Source organism: Myotis lucifugus, unplaced genomic scaffold (genome assembly GCF_000147115.1).
Source record: "Myotis lucifugus unplaced genomic scaffold, Myoluc2.0 scaffold_593, whole genome shotgun sequence".
Classification (NCBI taxonomy): Eukaryota; Metazoa; Chordata; class Mammalia; order Chiroptera; family Vespertilionidae; genus Myotis; species Myotis lucifugus.
The window spans coordinates 15459-36093 of record NW_005871641.1 but is presented as its reverse complement, the minus strand read 5'-3'; the positions used below and the strand labels follow the sequence as shown (position 1 = coordinate 36093).

Genomic DNA, 20635 nt, shown 5'->3' with positions numbered 1-20635 from the left:
ATCTGCTCTTTTGTCGTTGTTGGGAAGCTGAGGGTTTACTCTTTGTTCGTTTTCCTGTCCCCTGTCTTTCTCTCTGGCCTTCTTGCCGTGGTTGCTGATGTTTCATGTTTCATGACAACACAGGTAAGAATGGGTCCTGCTTGGGATTCACCTGACTTTTTAAAACTGTGGGTTGGCATTGTTTGTACTTTTTTTATCACTTCTAGAAAATTCTCAGCCGCATGTCTTCAAAGATTTCTTCTCTTATAGGTAGCATATGGCTGGGTCTTGCTTCTTTAATTAATTTCTGCCTTTGTCTCAAATGTATGTCCTTTTGCATTTACTATAATTAATGACATGATTGAATTTATGTTGGTCATTTCTACATGTGTCTTGTTTTTTTCTTGTTCCCTTTATACTGCCTTCTTTTTCTGTTGAAAAAACAACAACACACACGTATTTTTAACCCTTTAAATATTAAATACCTAAACAAAAGGATGAAAAATTGATATTTTCTGATTATGTGTTAAATCTCTCTAACAACATTCTGAGGTTCCCAAACTATATTTTAACGAAGTATACATTTTTATACTGAACAGTGTTAATAAATCCTGAAAGATTCACTATTTACTGTACTTGGTATAAGAGCCTCGATCCTTCTTTGGAAATACAGCTTTGTGAAAATTTTCTAATTGATTAGTACATTTTATTAGTAATTTTCCTTATTGGCCTGAGAAGGTAGAAGTCGGTGCCCGGTGCAGTCTGGAACCCTTATCTTTCCTACAGACAGTGTGGTCGCCTGCCGCCAGGGCTTTGATCAGACCCTCTAAGACTTTGTGTGTCTGCCATGGAGAGTCCCTTGTAGATGAAATATTGGGATGAGAACTAACGGTTTGTTACGTTCTGTTCGTGTCACTAATATGTGTTGTTATAACTCAGTAAGCCCCGCACGGCTTCTTAGAGCAGCCACTGCCAGCGTTTCGTTCTTGCCCTGAAACCAATTGTGGTTGAGCAACTTTCCTCATCCTACATTTTTAATTGGTTTTAATTTTACTCCTTCCTATTTAAATAGAATACTTACAGGTCCTTTTCCTGTGCTCTAAGAGAAGTCAGCAAATCAATAGCACACTTGAAACCATCAACTCTTACCACAAAGCACAGGGAAGCAATTTCTGAAACCTGTGAAGGAGACAAATACAAGGGGACCAAGTGTGTTTTCTGGTCCATAACTTTGATGTATCAGAAGCTGCTGAACAGATCCTCAGTGGCCTGATTGGGGGACCACACCCTCGTCTACAACACCCTCCTCTCTGTATGTGGTCTCTACCCTGCACGTGTGAAAGCAGATTCTGTGAAACAAACCCATTTCTTTGTACGCCAGTGGGAACTAACTGTGTGGAAAGAAGTGAACATGTGTAACATTCACTCACTCACTCATGTAGTAATAATGATCACTAGCATCTATACACTGCTTTGTCATAGGCAACTCTTATCAGCACTCAACACATTTTAAATAATTTAATCGTCAGCACAACCATGGTCGGTAGTATTATTCCCATTTTACAGATAAGGAAACTGAGGCACAGAGAGGTTAAGTAGCCGACCTAGTACGTGGTGCAGCCGTGATTTGAACCCAGGCAGTCTGGCCTCCACATCTGTGCTCTCAACCGCCGCCCCCATCTTCCCAGCACTCTGCACGTCTCTCTCTTCCTGGCTCCCGCCTGACTTCAGTGGAGGGAGCCGTTTCTGTCTTACAGGCAGCGTGGATTCCTTCGAGTCCACGTCACATCCTCAGACTTAGGATGTGGGGAAATCGGCCGAGGGAGCTGAGTCAGGGACCCCTGGAGTCACACTGCCCCGTGTCTGGCCTTTGGGGAGACAGGGACATGGCCTTTGGGGAGTAGACTCGCTTGCAGGTCACCTGCTCCCCATTTAGAAATGACCCATGGCTTTGTGGTTTAGGAAGAACAGATTATTTTATGTTAGAGCCAGAGTAGATCAGATAGTTCCTGGTCACACATTTCCTTACCAGAGGCTGTTTGACGCCTTCTGTGCCAAAGACGCTTGCTCGCCAGCCGCTCCCCAAGCCCAGGGCAGGTCCTCTGCCTCGGACTTCCTTTCCACCCTCAGCCCCCAGCTCCGCTGGTCAGACAGCACCCAGGTACCGTCCTGCCTGCTGGTGTCCACGTGCTGCTGCTCTGTGGACGGTGCTAAATGAAAGGGCCCCCTTCATAAAGGTGCCGCCCCCAGGCCTGGGAGGAGGCCCCTGACACAGGGCGGTGTGACTCCAGGGGCCCCTGACACAGGGCGGTGTGACTCCAGGGGCCCCTGACACGGGGTGGTGTGACTCCAGGGGTGCTTTCAATCTGGGCCATTTCCAGCTCAGTGCTGGCTCTAGGACGCTAATCCGATTAGTGGCCGAAGCAGGAGCAAAAAAATGAGCCAAACTGGGGTTTCTTGAGGTGATTTATGTTAGCTAAATATGTCTGTTATTTGTTCTAAAAATATCGCCAGAAGGATGGGGGAGCCGTCCAGATTGTTGACACTCTGACTGAAATGAGAAGCAAAATGTAACTGATAGGGATCTAGCAGGAGCTCCTGCCTGTCAGAAAGAGGAGGCGGGACTAGGCCAGGAGCCCTCCTCTGTGCCAGCCCTCGGAGAGGATGGACCATCCCAACACCCGCCACTCATGCGCAGCCTCTCAACCAAGGATGAGGGGCTGCTAAGTTCCGTAGAGCCAGGCGTCTGCTCCCAAGACTTCCTTTAGCTACGTAAGGGTGTGCGGTGTGGATTTCCCCAGGAACCAGCAGGTCTGGGAGCCTGGGCTGGGACAGTCACATGTCAGCAAGGCCGTGGTGGAGGAAACGCTGAGTGGCCTGCCCAGTCTTGTGGGCACATGGCACAGCGCCTCCTTCTTGAGGAACCATGGGCCTTCGACGTGGTCGGAGTCTAGAACTTCCTCAGGGGCTAAAACTCCCAGGCGGAAACTTACCAGTGCGCCTCCCGGGTCAGTCGCTCAATGGGGCCTTATCCTATTTTTTTAAATGTCTTTATTGATTTCTTATTTTAGAGAGAGAGGAAGGGAGAAGGATAGAGAGATAGAAACATCGATGAGAGATGAACATCATTGATTGGCTGCCTCCTGCACGGCCCCAACTGGGGATTGAGCCCTCAACCTGGGCATGTGCCCTGACCGGGAATCAAACCAGTGACCTCTTGGTTCCTGGGTCGATGCTGAGCCATACTAGCCAGGCAAGGACTTTATCCTAGAGAAGACACATGGATGGGAAGAGCCCTGCCCTCCCACCCTCCTGCGGTGGCTCTGCAGGCAATCCGACCAGCCGTAAGCTGTGTGTGCTTTGGGGTTTTGCCAAGGGAACAGGTACTCAGAGTCGATCCCTGAAAAGCCCATAGTGTAGGGGTCTCCGTCAGGCGGCCTGTGAGCTGACATCTGCTGGTAGAGTTCTGTTAGGTCTGCGCACATTTCTGTTCGTTTTAGTCCAGTTGGTTAACTGGACCCTTCAAATGACTAGAGTTTCATAGGCATCTGACTTTTAGGTGAAAGAGACAGGTCGCAGAGAGCACAGGCCACAGGCAAGTATTTTAAAGACCCGCGTTGACCTACCCCAGGAACAGTGCCCCGCGGCCCAGACTCCGGCTCTCCTGCCGCCCTCCCACGCCTCAGAGCCACCACCTGCCCCGTGGTCTGGTCTCTCCTCCTGGTTGGACTGTAAATTCTTTGAGGGCAAGGAACTGTATTTTATGCCACGTTTAATTCCACGCGGTAGTTGGCACGGATCTTCACATATCTTAGGGTGTGAGCGATTTGGCAGTGGATTAGAAAGTGCCGCCCGGCATCATTAGTGTCGTGGTGTGGTTAGACCAGTTGAAGCCATTCTCCTCGGTTTGTTCGGCGCCCTGAAGCCTCGTGGGTTTGGGTTTGCATCGCTGTCCGCCCAGTGCCTGGCAGTGTGAACTTGGACACGCACTTCACTCTCAGTCTAACCTGCAGGGCTGTTGTAAGAACCAGTGATTAAATATTTAAAGTGTCTGACAGCTGCTGCTGCTGCTATGTCACTTGTCTTGCAAGCGGAAGTTTCCTGGCTTATAGCTTGTTATGCCACAGTTGAGAGCGCTTGTCTTTTCTGGAACTGCATTTCCATTTGGAAGTAGATAGCTCCTAGTACTTAAGGCTGGCTTCAGTGAAGGGGTGCTGTTTGGCCTGAATCTTGAAAGACGAGTAGATGCTTAAAAAGCAGAAAAGGATGGAAAGGCATTTCAGACAGAAGGAACAGCGTGTGCGGAGACCCAGGGGCGTGAAGGAGGGTGGCAGGTGGAAGAAGCTGATGTTGGTTGAATGAGGGATGTGCCCCGCGGGCAGTGGGCTGACACAGGGTAAGGACATGGGCAGGAGCCAGGTCTCGAAAGGTGTTGCGTGAGACGCTAGATTTGAGCTGTTCGTAACAGTCAGATTGGCATTTTAGCAAGTTTCTCCTGTTCCTCATTAGTTTCCTGTAAGTTTTCAATCAGCTTCTGAACAACAAATGTTTAAATTGGGTGAATGAACTTTGAGCCAGAGATAGGGGATAGGAGTGGACCGTTTTCCCAGCAGGTGACTTCTTAACTATTCTTAGAGAAACATCTCACTTTAGTCATGGGCAGACTCGGGTGACGGGCAGCAGACGGTCTCTGGCCGCCACTCTCCACTGTCCCCCCTAAAGGTGCCACGTACTGAGATGCCGTTGGTCCCACGTTTTCTTTTGGCCTTGTGGTTTCCTCGGTAGGTGAGTGTAATACCTGTGGACGTCACCTGCACAAATTCATGCTAGTCGTCGGTGTGCTCAGGTGACACTGGCAGAGGTCCCAGCAGCCCTGTCGTGTGGGAGCAGGGCTCGGCGAATATGGTGATGCTCTCCCTGTCCTGTTGTTGGTGTTGTCTTTGCCTGTGAATGAGCTCGGGGTTGGGGACATGGAGATGAGGAGCAGTCTCTGAGGCAGAGCCTCTGTCTCCGCCTTCACTTGTGCGTTCGTATCACAGGGGGAGGCTCGTTGAGGCGTCCTGCCCATTGTACTGGGAACAGCCGACGGCGGCTGAGCCTTCGCTTCTCCCCACCCGTGCTTTTGGGCTCCTTTCCCTGCCAGTCTCTCTCTCCATCAGCGGGGCTCAGCAGTTCATCTATTGTTCTTCCTGTCTGGCTCCCTCAAATCCAGCCCACACCTCTTCACCTCCACATCCTCAGTCAAGTGCGTGCAAGCTGTTATTTCATGTTAATTGGGAGTTCTCCTTCCAGCCAAGAACCTTGCTCGAAACTGTTCCCTAAGCTGAGGTGTGGCAGTGGGCTCTGGCATTTGGGCATCATTAACGGGCCCGTGGGCACTGCTCTCGGAGCCACAGCACCGCCTGTGCGAGGACACCGTCCCCACCAGCTGGAGGCCCTCCCTGGGGCAGGCACCCTCCGAGCCCGGCCGAGCCCGAGGAAGTCGGGTGGCTCCCAGAGAACATTGCTCGGCAACCAGCCCGCATCCAGGCGGGCCTTGGCCTCTGGTAGGTCTCCACCAGAAACTGACAGGTGACCCTTGGTAGGTCTCCACCAGAAACTGACAGGTGACCCTTGACCCAGTTTGGTGGGAGGTTCTGGTGGAAACGTTCCACCACCTCCCGGGCTCACTGAAGACATCAGCAGGCGTCAGCATCTGGCCCCTTAAAGCCCCTCCACACCCCCGAGTGGCTGTCACTCCTGCAGGTGGGCCTGGACAGGCCTCAGGGACTTTCCTCTTCCTGAGAAGTTTTTGAGCAGAAACCGAGTCCTGGCCTCCTGTCTGGGCTCCTCTCTATGCCCACCTGCTTGCAGCTGAGAGACCGCATCCCTCGCACTACCTGGCTGCCGTTAATCATCCGGCTCCTGAAAGCCCGGGCTTGAGGAAGCTGGCCCCTGACTCCCCAGAAGCCCGCATGTCCCCTGGGGCACCCTGCGTTCCATTCAGAGGGCGTGGTTGGCGCCAGCTCACCCCTGAGCTTGGGCAGTGACGGTTAGGACACCCTCGTTCTGTCTCGGGACCCCGGAGGAAAAAGAGACTTTCCTCCTCCAAAGGGCCTTCAAGCGAGGCCGTCACGCTGCGGGTGGCTGAGGGATTCTCCGATGTCTAACTTAAACCACTAGAAACATGTTTGTTTATATCCTGGTTTATAGAGAAAGTAGTCGGTGAGCAAATGCTGATTTCAGGCCCATTGACCTCCGAGCACAGCTCTAGGCGCCATGGAGGTGAGGCCCGAGACAGGGATTGGGGTTCTGTTACCGAAGGGAGAGAACCACCAGCCACTGAGAAGGGGTTTTACAAAGATGGCATTGACATTGTTCTTAAAGGGCCAAACACAGGGCCAGGCGCACAAAGAGAGGAGCTCCTTCCTCTCTCCTCCTCCTCCTCCTCCTCCTCCTCCTTAATAACAAGCACCAGCTAATCTGGTCCTTACTGGGTAGAGACTATGAAGGGGTAAAAGTGGTATTAGTTAAAGACTTATTTGATGAGGTCGGGTTTTAGGTAAATTTAGGAAGAATGAAGAGATATGTGGATGAGTAGAGATTAAGATTGAGAACATGGCGTATATATTCATAGAATTATGACAGAACCATAGCCTTGGACCAGTGAACTCTATTAGCAGGAGTAAAGGGTCCATCGGAGGGATGCTCAGACCGGGATGTGCCATAGGCGTGGCCAGTGGGCAGAATGCCTTAAAGGACTCAGTGAGGGATTTGACTTATTACAGACAGTAAGGAATCACTGTAGTTTCTTGAGCTGGGAATGAAAATTATTTTTGGAGATTTTTTAAAATCCTCATCCGGGGATATTTTTCCAATGATTTTTAGAGAGAGTAGAAGGGAGGGAGGAGGGTGAGAGGGAGAGAAAGAGAGAGAGAAAGATCAATATGAGAGAGACACACACTGATTGGTTGCCTTTGGCACGTGCCCCAACCCAGGCCAGGGATCAAGCCTGCAACCAAGTTACGTGCCCTTGACTGGGAATCAAACCGTGACCCTTTGATCTGAGGGCCAATGCTCTAACCCAGGGGTGGGAAACCTTTTCTCTGCCAAGGGCCATTTGGGTATTTATAACATCATTCATGGGTCATACACAACTATCAACTTAAAATTAGCCTGCTATATTGGGTCAAACATTTCATTAACTCACCCCTAATGCCTTGGCAGGGCCAGACCAAATGATTTCTAGGGCCTTGTACGTCCCCACCCCTGTAACCACTGAGCAAAACCAGGGCTGGAGGTCTTTATAATACAGTTTCTTGGAGCTGTGCAGGTCAAGGGGTAGGAAGACCATGAAGAGGTGCGGGGCTCATGCTGGGGCTTTCGCAGGTCCTTGATCGTGATGAGCGCAGGACCAAGAGAGCTGATGTGGACAGCGAGACCTAAGTAAATTTCTGGGTGGGAGAATGCTGAGGGTCCCAGAAAGAGAGAAGGGTCTAAGCTCAGCGCTCAGAAGGTCTGATGGAGGTGAAGCCATTGGTGATAACAAAAGTAGGGAAGAGACCGCGGTTATGGAGGGAGGTGGTCAAGTCCTGGCTGCTAAATAGCAGGCTGGGAGGACAGAGAGAGGAGGGGTCGCCCTTCCTCGCGGAGCTTCAGCTCCAGCTTTTCGAAGCTCATGAGATCTGTCCACCTTCACTTGGTGAGGATCGCTGTGGAAGGTTAATTACAGATATTTACATCAATTGAGTCACATCTTCTGTGTCATTTTGTAGACAAATCAAGATTAGCTTTCAATGAATTTTTGCAGTTTTGCAGGAGAATTGGTTTTGTTCTGAAAAAGCATGCTCTTAATGAATCCCTGTGTCCTGAATAAAATGAGCCACTCCGATGAATTTCGCCTAACGACACACGGTCATTGCCTGCACTGGCCTCAGGTGCGGCTCAGACGAAGCCCCGTGCTGAGCCGGGAGCTCTGGAGCCCTTGTTGGGGTGAGGCCTTTGGACGCCCATTCTGGAGTGAGTGCAGTCGCTCCTGAGTGCGAACCAGGCCACTCCCTCGGGTGTCAGCTGTGTCCTCTTCTCCCTGTCTCCCCACCACAGACTGCTGTTCTCCAAGGTGAAGTTGGAGTCACTGTGCCGGGGCCCGGATGAGGCGCTGCTCACGTGCAAGCACATGCTACAGATATGGAAATCCTGCTACAACCTAACCAACCCCAGGTAAGGGGCCAGCGGGGCCTGCTTCGTGTGGGGCTCGCGTGGGTCCCTGCCTCTCAGTGCCCTCTGATTGGCAGTGCCCTCCAGGTCCCCACACAGCAGATGACAGCGGGGAGCCTCCCACGCTCTCTCTTTAAGGGGATTTTCTCCTGGTGGCTGGTGAAGCCATAGGTCATGGGTTTCTTTTGCTTTTGCTGCCATAGTGGCCACTCGGCTCAGCTCACAATGGATGACCATCTGATGATTTATGGGTAGGCTAGTCGGTTATGTTCCAGATCGGATTCTTACAGGAATATTTAAAAGACCTGCATAGACAAGAGGCCACATCCTTCTAAGGAGAGGAGAAATTGCTATGGGCGTAGTAAAGTGCTATTTTCAAAAAGTTAAAATCATGACTCAAATAGAAATTAAGCATGTTTCAAAGATTTTATTTACCTCATTAGCTAAAGAGGGAATCAGTAAAATGGTAAGGCTTGTTCAAAGAAGACTTTAAAAATAGATACGCTGAAACAAATTTGCAAATACATGCAAAAACACTGTCCTGTAGGACAATGAAATATGTTGTTTGGGATTATCTTTTGTGCAAGGTGGAAATCGATTGTATCTGGACCAGGCGTGGTCAGCAGAGTCACTCCTAGGGCCCCACCCTGGGGGCGTGCACTGTCCACCCCCGGCATGTGCTGAAAGATACCCCATAACCTGCTGTGGCCATGTTCAAGCCTGGGCAGTTCTTTCTGCTGCATGTCTAGGTTACTGATGCACCTGCCCTATCAGGCAAGTAATGTAACAAACAGGGATGTGACGATTCCAGTGAATTCAAACAACTGCTCCTACATTCAGAGTGTTTTTCAAGCTCGTAGGTAGATGTATGGCCAGCTCACATTATGCTCTTAAAAGTCGGGAGCCTAAAATGTGTGACTCAGATGGTACATGTGTACTAAGGGTGTGGCTTGCTCAGTCTGGCCCCCCAGGAGGCCGCCACATGGCAGTGGCCGTGGCCCGTGGCAGTGGCCGTGGCCCCCAGCTGCTGGCCTGGGGAGAGGAAAGGTGGGGTGGGCAGCAGGGAGCAGCAGAGTGAGTGTAGGTGGGGCTCCAGGTGAGATTCTGTTTCGCAAAAGTTTCTGCAGTTAAGAAACATGTCATGATCAGGGCCCTGCTAAGGGCATGGGTCCTTGGGAACTGACATTAACAGACGGGACCGCAGGCCCCATGGGGGTGCAGCAGGAGGGGGCTCATGCTGGAAAGCCACGCAGTCCCTTGCAGAGCTGGGGGGCAGGACTTAGACAAGAGTTCCCTTCGTAACCATAAATCCTCCTCTTGATGAGAAGCCTATCTTTCCTTTTGTGGGTATGTTCTGAAAATAAAGATCATTTTAATTTTTTAAAAATTCTCCTTCTCTAAGTCTTTAAGCAGAAATAGAAAATGCTCATATTTATGCTCCCTACAGCCCCTCCCTGCTGGCCTATCAGCAGCAGCAGGTTTGGGGAGACTCCGCCACAAGCCCAGCGAGCAGGAGACCCTCCCCAGGCCGCTGCTTCCTTCTGCGCCCGAGCACCGTCCTCTGCCTGTGCCCCCTTTAGAAATGAGAAAATAAATCCACCCGCGTGTGCACTGCCAGTTTCCCCTAGTTTCTCCACACTTCTCCCACCTCCCCACATTTCCTCCCACTTAGCAACCAAGAATATTGAATGTGGAGAGAAAAAAATAGCAGAATTGGAAAGCTTTTTAAAAATACTTAACCAAATGCCTGGGCTGTGTCCCTACTTCCTCTGTTTCCTAAAGGGTCTTTGAGGGCTGGAGCTGGAGGAACCCTGGCTTCAGGCGCAGCCGGGATGGAGTTGGGGGTGGGTAGAGGGGGGCCCATCACAGAACTGCACCCTCCAGATACTCCTCCCTCCAGCTACTGCTCTCTCCAGCTACTCCTCTAAGCAGGCAGCCCCTTATTAAGGAGCTTCCTCTTTTTAAAAAAAACTTCATTTAGGGGGTGGTAAGCAGGCACCCCCTTATTAAGGAGCTTTCTCTTTTTTAAAAAAAAAAAACTTCATTTATTTTCTCTGGGATATAAATAAATGTTTCTCCTGTAGCCCTTACCATTGTGCAAATTTAGACATCCTCCCCGAATGGTGGGGAGTCTGACCTTGGCAGGAGAATGGAGCTTCCAGAGGGGAGGGCTGTGCCCTGAGAGGGACGGCACGCATCGCAGTTCTCCAGATCAGGGCAGTGCTGGGTGCAGCAGCCGTGAATCTGCGATCGATCGGGTCACAGGGGGGTTTAGAAAAGGGTGGGATCGCATGAACACATGCGTGAGCAGCATTCCTGCTTAAAAAACAGCAGCAACCACAACAAAAACGGGGCAGCAAGCATCTGGGCGGGAGGCCGTTGGTTTCTACCTGGAGAAGGTCCACACTGACTTCCCGGCCTGATGGCGGGGAGGGGGGGGGAGTGAGAATAGTGGGGGGCTGGTTTGGAGCCTGATCAGGGGGAGGGTGGGGGTGGGGGCTCTGCTCAACCTGCCTGGGCTCCTGCCCCTCCCACCTCCATCCTGAGGCGGGCGCAGGCCTGCAGAGCACAGAGGATGACACGGCAGTAGCGGGGCCAGATGAGAGCAGATGCAGCTTCGTGTTCTCTGCGCGGCCCTCTTCTGCTTGAAGGAAGATCTCTCTGAGCTGGTCACTGAACCGCACGTAGACAACTTGCAAAGAGCGTCCCACCTGCCGCCCGAGGACGTGTCTCTTGCTGTGAGCAGAATGGCGGGTATGTTCTCACGAGGGTCCCCTTGGCAAGTTGTCTGTCCTTGCAGAAGCCTGGATTTGCTTCCCTAGGTCTGCAGTTTCGCTTGCATTTAGGATAGAAATCCGTCTCCTGTTTCGTCTTCACCCTCTTAGTCGACTCTAAGGCCCCCTCCGCTTGTGCGTTGTCACTTGGCCACCCAAGACAGTGTGACCTCTGACTGGCCAGAGCTCCACCCGAGGCCCAGCAGCCTCCTGGACCGCACAGGACAGCCTCAACTAGGTAGGCGCTCCCTTCGGGCCCGCGCAGGCCTCTGCCGTTCCTATGCAGTCTTCAACCCCGTGCTGTTAGCCTTGCAGGACAACCACTGTCCTTCCATTCGTAGGAGATAAAATTGGAGCTAAGCAAGCAGTGAAGTCAATAGTAGAGCTGAGTGAAACCCAGGTCTGACACTAAAGCTCCCTCCACCACCATTCTGCCTCTCTGAGTGGACAGCCAGCTTCTTTGTTAACATATGTTTCTATTGATTTTTTAGAGAGAGAGGAAGAGTGTGTGTGTGTGGGAGAGAGAGAGAGAGAGAGAGAGAGAGAGAGAGAGATGAATTGGTTTCCTCCCGTACGCACCCAGATCGGGGAGTGAACCTGTAACCTGGGCCTGTGCCTGACGGGAATTGAACCGGTGTCCTTTTGGTCTATGGGACGATGCTCAACCAACTGAGCCACACCAGCCAGAGCCAACTTCTGTTATTTCTGTTTCTTATTGTTAACCGCTCCTTTCCCCCGCTTGTCACTGCCACGTGGACCATCTCCAGCAGCCAGCCATGTAATGGGAAGAAAACTTTCTCCCTAATTCTTACTTCAATCACTCATTAATGAGTAGCATTTAAAGTTTGGGGTTTCTTTTTTTAAGATGGTTGCTTTGCTCTAACCTCAGTTGGAATTTGGAGGCCCCATTTCACACTAATTCACAGCCATTTTGGTGGAACTTTTCCGTTACAAAGTGTGCCCCGATTCCATCTGGAAAGTAGCCCTATAAAGTGGGAAAATGTCATGTTATGTCATACCCATTTTACTGATGGGAAAATTGAGGTTCGGGATGTTGGGAACTTGCGTTGGCTCTTGTAATCCAGCCTTCAGCATCCAGCAGAAGGCCAGGCATCGGGGGTCCTGTCCAAGGCCCCCTCTCACATCAGCTCATTGTGTGCCAGGCACCCCAGGAGCTGGGAGGAGGCAAAGCTGCGACAAGAAGTCCAGGTTCCGTCTCCTAGCCCAGCACCGGCTTGTCTCTTGGTTACCCTCCGTGTGGTGAAGAAAGATGGAGGATGTCCAAGAGAAGCTTCCGGTCCCCACGGTAGCTTTAGCCATCACTACAGCTCACCCTGATTTGCAGTCCTGGTGGGGAACGGAAACCATTGCTGTGCACATCACATGGGAGGGTGTCTTCAGCTTATGTACCGTGGATTTGGGGCTCCTTCCAGTTTTCTCTCCCTGAACCCTCTGGACCACTGATCGGGAATGGTTTCCTCCCCTTGGTGGGAGCGCCTGGCAGCCTAGGGCCCCGCAGAGAAGATGCGAGATACCCGGGGGGCCGGGAGGTCCGAGGGAGGGGTCCAAGCAGAGGTGACCGGGAGAGAGAGGAAGCAGCTTCCAGGCTTCCGGGAGAGACACTGGCCAGAGTGAGGGAGTGACGGAGACTCGGGGTGGGCAGGGCCCCCTTTGCCCCTTCTTCCACATTCTCATCCATCACAACATTCAGAGTGGAGACCACGGCATCTCCATGTTGAATAGTTATGCGTATGTTCTGTTTTCAAAAGGAACTAGGGAACGTAGCCAAAGAGAGTTTCCCGGCTGGTGGAGGGGAAATAAACGCTGTGTCATTGTCGGTGGGTGAAGGTCACAGGTTACGATTTTGGCCTCAGTTGGGGTTTCTACCATTTGGAGTTGGAGGAGGTCCTTCACCCGGCTTCCCCGCCCGCCCATTGCACCAGACGGCTGGGAATTCTCCAGAAATCAGCCAACCACACGGCCCTCAGGTGCGTGTTTGTAGGTGTATATAATGACACCTGGGTGTGCCTAGACGCTGTACCTCTGACTCCTCCATCTGATGGGGAGTCTCTGCGGCACAGGAAGTGGCCTTGCCCAATGTGACCTACTTGTTAGGACAAATGTAGGGACAGATCCCCGCTGAGTCCCAGGACCCAGCATCACACGTGGCAGCCAGCCCTGTGCTCTGAGACGTGGTGAGATGGAAAGCCTCCAGGATTGTGGCTGAAACGGACATTTCTGATCCACTTTCTCGGATTTGGTCCATGGAAGCCCAGGCGTGCCCTCCTTTTCAACACCAACAGCTCAGGGCGTGTCTGGGATCCCCAAGATGATGGAAAATGCCCTCCATTTTGAGATAATGTCTTCTGAAAAACTCCTAAGTGGGAGCCATTGCAATATTCATATTTTTGTAATGTTTTAGTAATGTTTGCATTAAAAACACATAGACCCGTGCTAGAAACATTTAGTCAGTAATGTGTTCAAGGAAAATTTGTGTGTACTTTTATGTTATCTGCTGCTCGGAGACATTTATTGTTTCTTGGTGGTGGAAATAACGAATAGGACAGTTTCCGGAAAACATGTGCCCAGGGATGTAGAACGTCTGGGCGGCCCGGCCCTCTGACCTGAATGAAGCAGGCTGCCTCCTGTTTCCTGTGGATTTCTCCAGCTCCAGCCTGCAAACCATATTAAGTTTCAGACCAAATCTTGTTTGTGCCACTTTTCGCAACAGCTGCAGTGCGGAAGGAAACTGTGTTCCTTTATTGTAGAATTTGAACTTCTTAACAAAAAATATCACCCTTAGGGCCCCCAGATTGATAACAAATGGACAAAGGAACGTATTAAAGACTCACAATTCAAGAGGCAAATCAGCTTGTTTTGGGAGGTTCTTTGATGGAATTATCATGAGAGGAAAAAAGAAGAATAGTATTGTTTTTGCTTACAGGCTTCTCAAAATTTTAAAGAACAACAACAACAAAAACAGGAGTCTGTATAGCAGAGGTCCCTTAGCTGTGTGTCCTTCCAGTTACGCCTGAGGGTGTCCCCTGTGGGAGAAAGCTGGAGAGGGGATTCGTGCAGGAAGTGGCCACCGACCTGCTGGACTGCCCCCCCCCACGCCCACTTCTCTGGCTCAGGAACACTGGGCGGCGCTGCGGCTCCAGCCCTACCCACGACCTCCTCTTCTTCATGTGCCAAACGGGTATCGAACACCCAATTTATCTTAAAGGCTTGTTCTGGGATACAAACGAGGCCATGGCTGTGGTTGCCCTTTGAAGAGTAGGGGCCAGGGGTCCTCGCATCCACCTGTACATTAGAACCTTCTGGGGAGCTTTGAAAAGTGTTGACTGCCCCAGAAGTTCTGATTTTGTGTTCTGGAGTGGGCCCTGGGCATGAGTGGTTTTAGAAGTGCCCGGCGACATCCCTGCGCCGCGAGGGCTAAGACGCACTGGCGCCGAGTGGACACATGAGGAGGGCATGTACGGGCGTGATGAGCTATGGACGCGGAGTAAGGTGGATGGGGCCCTGGGCTTGTAGTTTTTATATTTTACTAGAGGCCCGGTGCATGAAAATTCATGCACTGGAGGGGGGAACCCTCAGCTCTGCCTGCCCCCTCCCACAGTCTGGGAGCCCTCAGGGGCGGGAGGCGACCGGCAATCAGGGGAAGGCGACACCCATCACACCTCTGCTGCTGCCACTGCCGGCAGCGCAAGCTTCAGCCGACCCTGGTTACCTGAGCCTCGGGGGGCCCTGGGCAGCTGGGGGGGCTGAGGGGACTGGGTGCTGCCATCTTGTGGCTGTGGCGCTGCCATCTTTGAGGGCGGGACAGTCAATTAGCATATTCCCTCCTTTTTGGCTGTGGGCACTGCCATCTTTGCGGCAGCGTGAGGGTCAATTAGCATATTCCCTCTTTATTAGATAGGATGATGGCAAAAAGGCTGAAATCAGCAGGGTCTGTGGATGTGGTTGAAGCCGTGTTTGTGATGTTAATGGCTGAAAGCAGTCCCAGCCCCAGCCAGGAAGCAGGTGCTCTGTAACAGATGAAAAGGAGCTGAAGAACATCAGAAACGTACCCAACAGCAACAGCTGCTCTTCAGGAGCCCGCATTGGTGGGATCTGTTTCCTCCCGCCCACCCTTCACATGACGGACATTCCTCGCTGTTGTTTTGCAGTGACTCTGGACGCGGGAGCAGCCTCTTAGATAGAACCATTGCGGACAGGCGGCAGCTCAATACGATCACCTTGCCAGACTTCAGCGACCCGGAGACAGGTGAGAATGAAGAGCCGGCGGGGGCGGAATGGTGCCAACGCCGAGGGACGGGGATGAGGACGGCCGCCGGGGCTGGGAGCACAGCTCACACAAGTCGGTTAAACTCAACCGAGGTGCCTTTTCCCCGTGTCCTTTCCAAGTGTGTGCACCGTGGGGAAGTCGTGCTACATGGCCAGCACATCGCTGAGGGCTGTCTATTTCTTCCCCTTGCTCTTGGAGCCTAAAATTCGAAACTAAAATTAGATTGTTCCCTTCTCCACAGCTTCCCCTCTGCTTTCCCGTTTCTGCCTCTTGCTTTAGATTGCAGACCTTGCTGAAACCCAGGTTTTGCTTTCTAATCAGTTGCACATGTGAACACACTTACATCCAGCACAAGAGCCTGTAGGAGGCGGGGGGTCGGGGGGCTCTGAGCTCTGATTCCACCGTCCCACGTGGAGGCCCGCAGCACGCGCCGCCTCTGAGAGATGTCTGTGCCTCCCTCTCATTGGCCTTTCCCCATCCCCCTAAGTACAGAGGAGTAAATAGTCCCCTGTCATTGCCAACACTCCCAACAAGCAATTCTAATAGTAATTCCTACTGTTCAGTGGCAATTTGGAGGACTCGACAGACCCACAACATATACAGAAGTTCCCTCTGCTTTGAGCCTCAAGGAGTTCCAGAGCATCACTCGGAACCTGGCTCTGCTGCTGCTCCGCTGCCCCGGGGCTTGTGTGAGGCCAGTCCCGGGCTGGGTGTGCCTGCTCTTCATGGGCTGGCTTTTGGAGAGGAGCCTCCAGGTTCTTCTGCCCCAGGCCAGGCCCCAGCTCCTGAGCAAGCCCCCCCAGAGGAAGCGAGGGAGCAGGCCTGAGGCACACACAGCCGGCTCCTGGCAGGCTCTCCTCCGTCAGGATGGGAGGGATAGGGCCTCTGGCAGCCAACTGTGGTACCCACCCAAGCCCGGCGGCGTCGCAGCGGCCGGGAGGCTGTGTCCCTGTGCTGGGCTCCCTGTAACCAAGTTGAAAATCAGCTTGGGAAGTCCCATCCCAGGGCCCTAGGTCAGAAGGACATCGGGCCTTGGAAGCAGCCTGAATTGCACACTAGTGCATTTAACATTTAACATCTCGCAGCCACTGCGCCAAATGCAGACTGACAAGCCGCACTCCGCCTCCCCCTGCGATGGTCCCGCCGGACTGATCTGCAGGCCTTACTGGGTGTAGACTACAACCCAGGCAGAGACTCTGACTCAGACCAGTCCAGTCCTGCTAGAGGGACTCTAACCCCCTCGTCCTAGAGTTGGAAGGTCGGCTCTCAGGACCAGGCTGTCTTCCTCCTGGGCCCCTTCCCCAGGAGCCTGCGAGGACAGTCGTACTCAGACCCCTTTACCTCCGGGGTCTCGCTGTTCTAAATCCCTGACTTAAAGGGCACGAGCATCCGCCACAAGCAAAGCCGTACCTGTTGGCATCGGCAAGGGCATGTGGCCAGTGGACGTGTGAACTTCCACCTCACGGTCCTGCCGATGCTGCGCCGCCCACTGCACTCGACTCCTTTGTGAAGCCACGGGCACGCTTATATCCCTTGTTTTTCTGTTCCAGAACTAAAATTCACTCCCTGTTTGTTTTTTATCTTCTCCTGTGGAAGATATTCAGATACACCAAGCTACAATATAACATAATGAATCCCCATGTGTCTGCTGCCGGCCTTCAGGAACTAGTGTTCTTTTTCCAGCCATCTCTCCCGCCCCACACTCAGGTTTTGTAGAGTATTTTAAAGCAAAGCCCAGACATCATATTTCACCTGTTAAAATGTCAGTGTATATGTCAAACGGATAAGAACCTTTAAAAAGTATTAGCACAACACCATTGCTATACACCTAGGTCATTACACAGTACAGGCTCGGGGTGCTTGGTTTGGGGAGTGGTTAGTTACTTAGAGCATGGGTTTCCACCTCTGAAATTGTCCATACACAGATCTGTGGAGTCCCATTAGGGGAACCCATGTCTAGAAGCTTTGGACTGACTGTGGGTTTTATTAAATGGATGTGGCAAATTAAAAAGCCCTCCTCCCTAAAGACCATGTTTTCCCACCTAACATCACCTCTGGCCCTCCCGCCCACCCCCCCCCCCCCCCCCGCCACCCCCCGGTCATCAAATGGTCCCAGCCATGGAGAGAGGAATCCAGTGGGGTGACAGTTGTAACTCTGAAGCTGCAAATCACTATCTTTTCTTTGGAACAAATCGGTAGTTCCTTAACTAGAGGGTGAAAAAAAAGCGTTTTCTTCCCTTGGCCTCCAAAACAGGATGCAGTTAAAAGAATGATTTTGCTGTGGCGAGGTGTTGGGTTATATTAAAGGTAAAGCCCCTGCTCCAGTGCCCAGCGCACAGCCACCGGGCCAGCTTAGAGAGCTGGCGCCCCACTGCCCCGGGCTGAGACCTGACACGTCCTGTACCTCAGTATCCGCACCTGGGAAAACAGAAATACAGTCAAACCTCATTTCTGGAACATCTCCCATCTCGTGCAATTTGGTTCTCCACCAAGTCGCTCACAAAAAACATGTCTGGGTTATTGAACCAAACTTCAATTTTCAAACTGACAACCCTTTCAGACTGATACCCTAGCATGACAAAAAAGCATCTCTCAGCCAACAAACAAAGGAGAGGATGCTTTTGTGGCTGGCGGAATCAATGATTAGCACAACTTAAAAACACATCGGCCATCGGGAGTGCTAATATTGCTAAGGGTGTGAAAGAAACAATGATCACAGGCAACTGAAGAGGTGGGAAAACCGCTGCTGATTGGATAAACGAAAGCGGTTAGCCGCTGACCGCATTTTGGATGCAGTGGTACGAGTATGTGAACAAGCAAAGATGCTGCAGGCTGACCTGAAGGACACCCCTGGAATGAGGCTAGGAGGGGGTGGCTTGATAAATTTTAGAAAAGAAGTGTTTGTTTATAGATTAAACAGTACATTAGACAGGTATTAGATATAAGAAAAGTTAAAACAGGGAATCATCTGGAGGTCTGGAACGGATTAATTCAATTCACATTGTTTCTAAGGCGGGGGCGGGGAATGATTCGGTTTTCGAACACATCGCCCCTCGAACAGCCTTCCGGAACGCATTAGGTCCGAGAACCGAGGCGCCACTGTACGCTCTGTGTAAGTGCTTCTCATAAAAAGCAAACCTAGGAAAAGTCAAGTTCTCACCCTTTACAATGGACAGGCAAATAGTTTCCCCCAGAATGCCCTGGGTGTTGTCGGTGACAGATGTGTTCTTTTCGGTGGGTCTATGGCTGAGTCGGTGCCCAGGTAAACCTGAGTGGTGTTGGCTCCATGCTGTTACTGCAGAGCAATTAAATAACCAACGGGAAACAACAGATTTGTTTTCTTCAAAAAACACTTGTATTCTGTTGTCAAGTAGAGGAATGATTGTGTATGACATGACCTCATTTTCTTTGCAGCTTATGTGAGTATATTAAAAGCGAGTTTTATTTTTTCTTTGTGTTTCTAAAGTTTTTTTGCTTTTATCCTTTTTTTTTCTCTTCACTTTTTAGTGTCAGATTCCTCCTCCTCCTCCTCTTCTCTTTCAAGAACCGAATCTCCTCTCCACCTGTTTGTATCTTCTCATCTTCATTCTCATCCCAAACCCGATACCTTTGTGTGGCCCTCAGCAGCTCACTCATTCCATGGCCCAGGTCCCCGCCAGGAACCCTCTCGGTGTAAACATGGTTTATGGCTTTTCCTTTCTTGTTAGATCTGCTTCATTTGCCTGATGTTTCATTTTCTGATAATCTTCCTAACTGATAAGCTGGATGGGAAACTCCATCAAATTTATCTGAGAGACACATCTTGCTAATTTGAAAATCCAAAAGGCCGTTTGGGGCAGGAGGAGGTACTGGTGCCCTTTCCAGCCTTCTCTGTGAAAAGTAAAGAAACCCGTTTTGAGCAGAAGAAATAGAAGCTTTTCTAGGTACTTCTGTGCTTTCCTGGCATTGATATAAGGCATTAATTGAAGTTGCAGTTTTTAAAAAGGCAAATTAGAACAATTGGCAGATAATTTATTCTACATATTTCTGGTTTTTCAATTTAGAAATTAATTCAACAAGTATGTAATAATCAAGCTAACTCTCTAAAGATAATGGTCATATGCACTTTAAATATGTGGTTCTCGAACTTTCCTGTGCATTAAGATCACACGAAGAGCTTTGAAAGCTTTGGATTAGATCCGCTGGGCCCCACCCCAGAGTGTGTAGTCCAGTGGGCCTGAGGTAGGGCCCAGGAAGCTGCATTTATAACATACCCCATATAATTCCAGGACCCATGGGTTCTGCACAGCATTTTGAAAAGCAATGCTGTAAATTATTTTCCATTTGCAGGGAAGGGAAATGTAGGGTTTATGTTGCGAAAATAGGCAGAAAAATTGAGCAGCATCTTAATCTAATCTTGCTTTTAAATAATACTGAAATTTTCAAGTCTGTTTAGGGTGTCTGGGAACCTGTCGATGAAAAGAAAAAGCCTGAATTAAATGGAATGCTGGTTGGTAAAGGCCTTAAATGGGACCTAAATATGGCTCTCACGAGGAGATCCACCCTTGTTTTCTCAGACTCATTTATTTAATGTTCACTTTACTGGGAGGGCCAGAAAAATTAATCTCTATATCCATGATTTATAAGGGCTCATCTTTGTTCCAAATGCACAGTTATATGCTGAACAAAAGCTCATAAGGGGAACTATTGCCAGAGAAAACTACTTTCTCTAATGGTCTCATCTTTTGGATGGCTAGCCTGCTTTGTTACACATGCGCGCGCGCGCACACACACACACACACACACACACACACACACACAGCCAGGACAGAAACAAGGCTGTCACCTAGAACAGTGGTTCTCAACCTTGGCTGCACAAGGGAATCTTTTTAAAATCCTGATTTCTGGGCCTCATCCTCCCGAAATTCTGTTTCTTTGTTACTAATGTTGTGACCCCACCCCATAACAAAGAAACAGAATTTCCGGAGGATGAGGCCCAGAAATCAGGATTTTAAAAAGATTCCCAGGTGATTCTAATGTGCAGCCAAGGTTGAGAACCACTGACCTAAAATAAGACATCCAGACCTTACCTGTTCTGCATACCAGGGTTCTGAACCTTGCTTGAATGGAAATCCCAGTTTTCATGAACTGAAAGACAGAAAAAAATGCTCTCCCTATATAATAAAAAAGGCTTAATATGCAAAATTTGACTGAACGGCCAAATTGCTATGATGTGCAACTGGACCACCAAGGGGGCAAAAGCCTCAATGGCAAGGAGCTGCCCCCCTGGTGGTCCAGTGGCCTTTCCCACAGAAGGGAGTGACGCTCAGCCCAGAAAGCCGGGGCTTCATTGGCTTGGTACGGGAGCCCTCTCCCCGCCCTCTTGTGGCAGCCGCTAAAGGACCCCCTTCAGGGAGAT

The 20635-nt window shown here is 50.7% G+C and overlaps 1 protein-coding gene across 1 annotated transcript in view; it reads left to right on the top strand.

Moving 5' to 3' along the window:
• TTC7B (tetratricopeptide repeat domain 7B) overlaps positions 1-20635 on the top strand; it is a 146438-nt gene that overhangs the window by 114402 nt on the left and 11401 nt on the right. Inside the window, exons 15-16 of the mRNA XM_023745863.1 lie at positions 8062-8178; positions 15119-15216. Coding sequence (XP_023601631.1) covers positions 8062-8178; positions 15119-15216 — 215 coding nt within the window. The remainder of the gene's footprint in view (positions 1-8061; positions 8179-15118; positions 15217-20635) is intronic.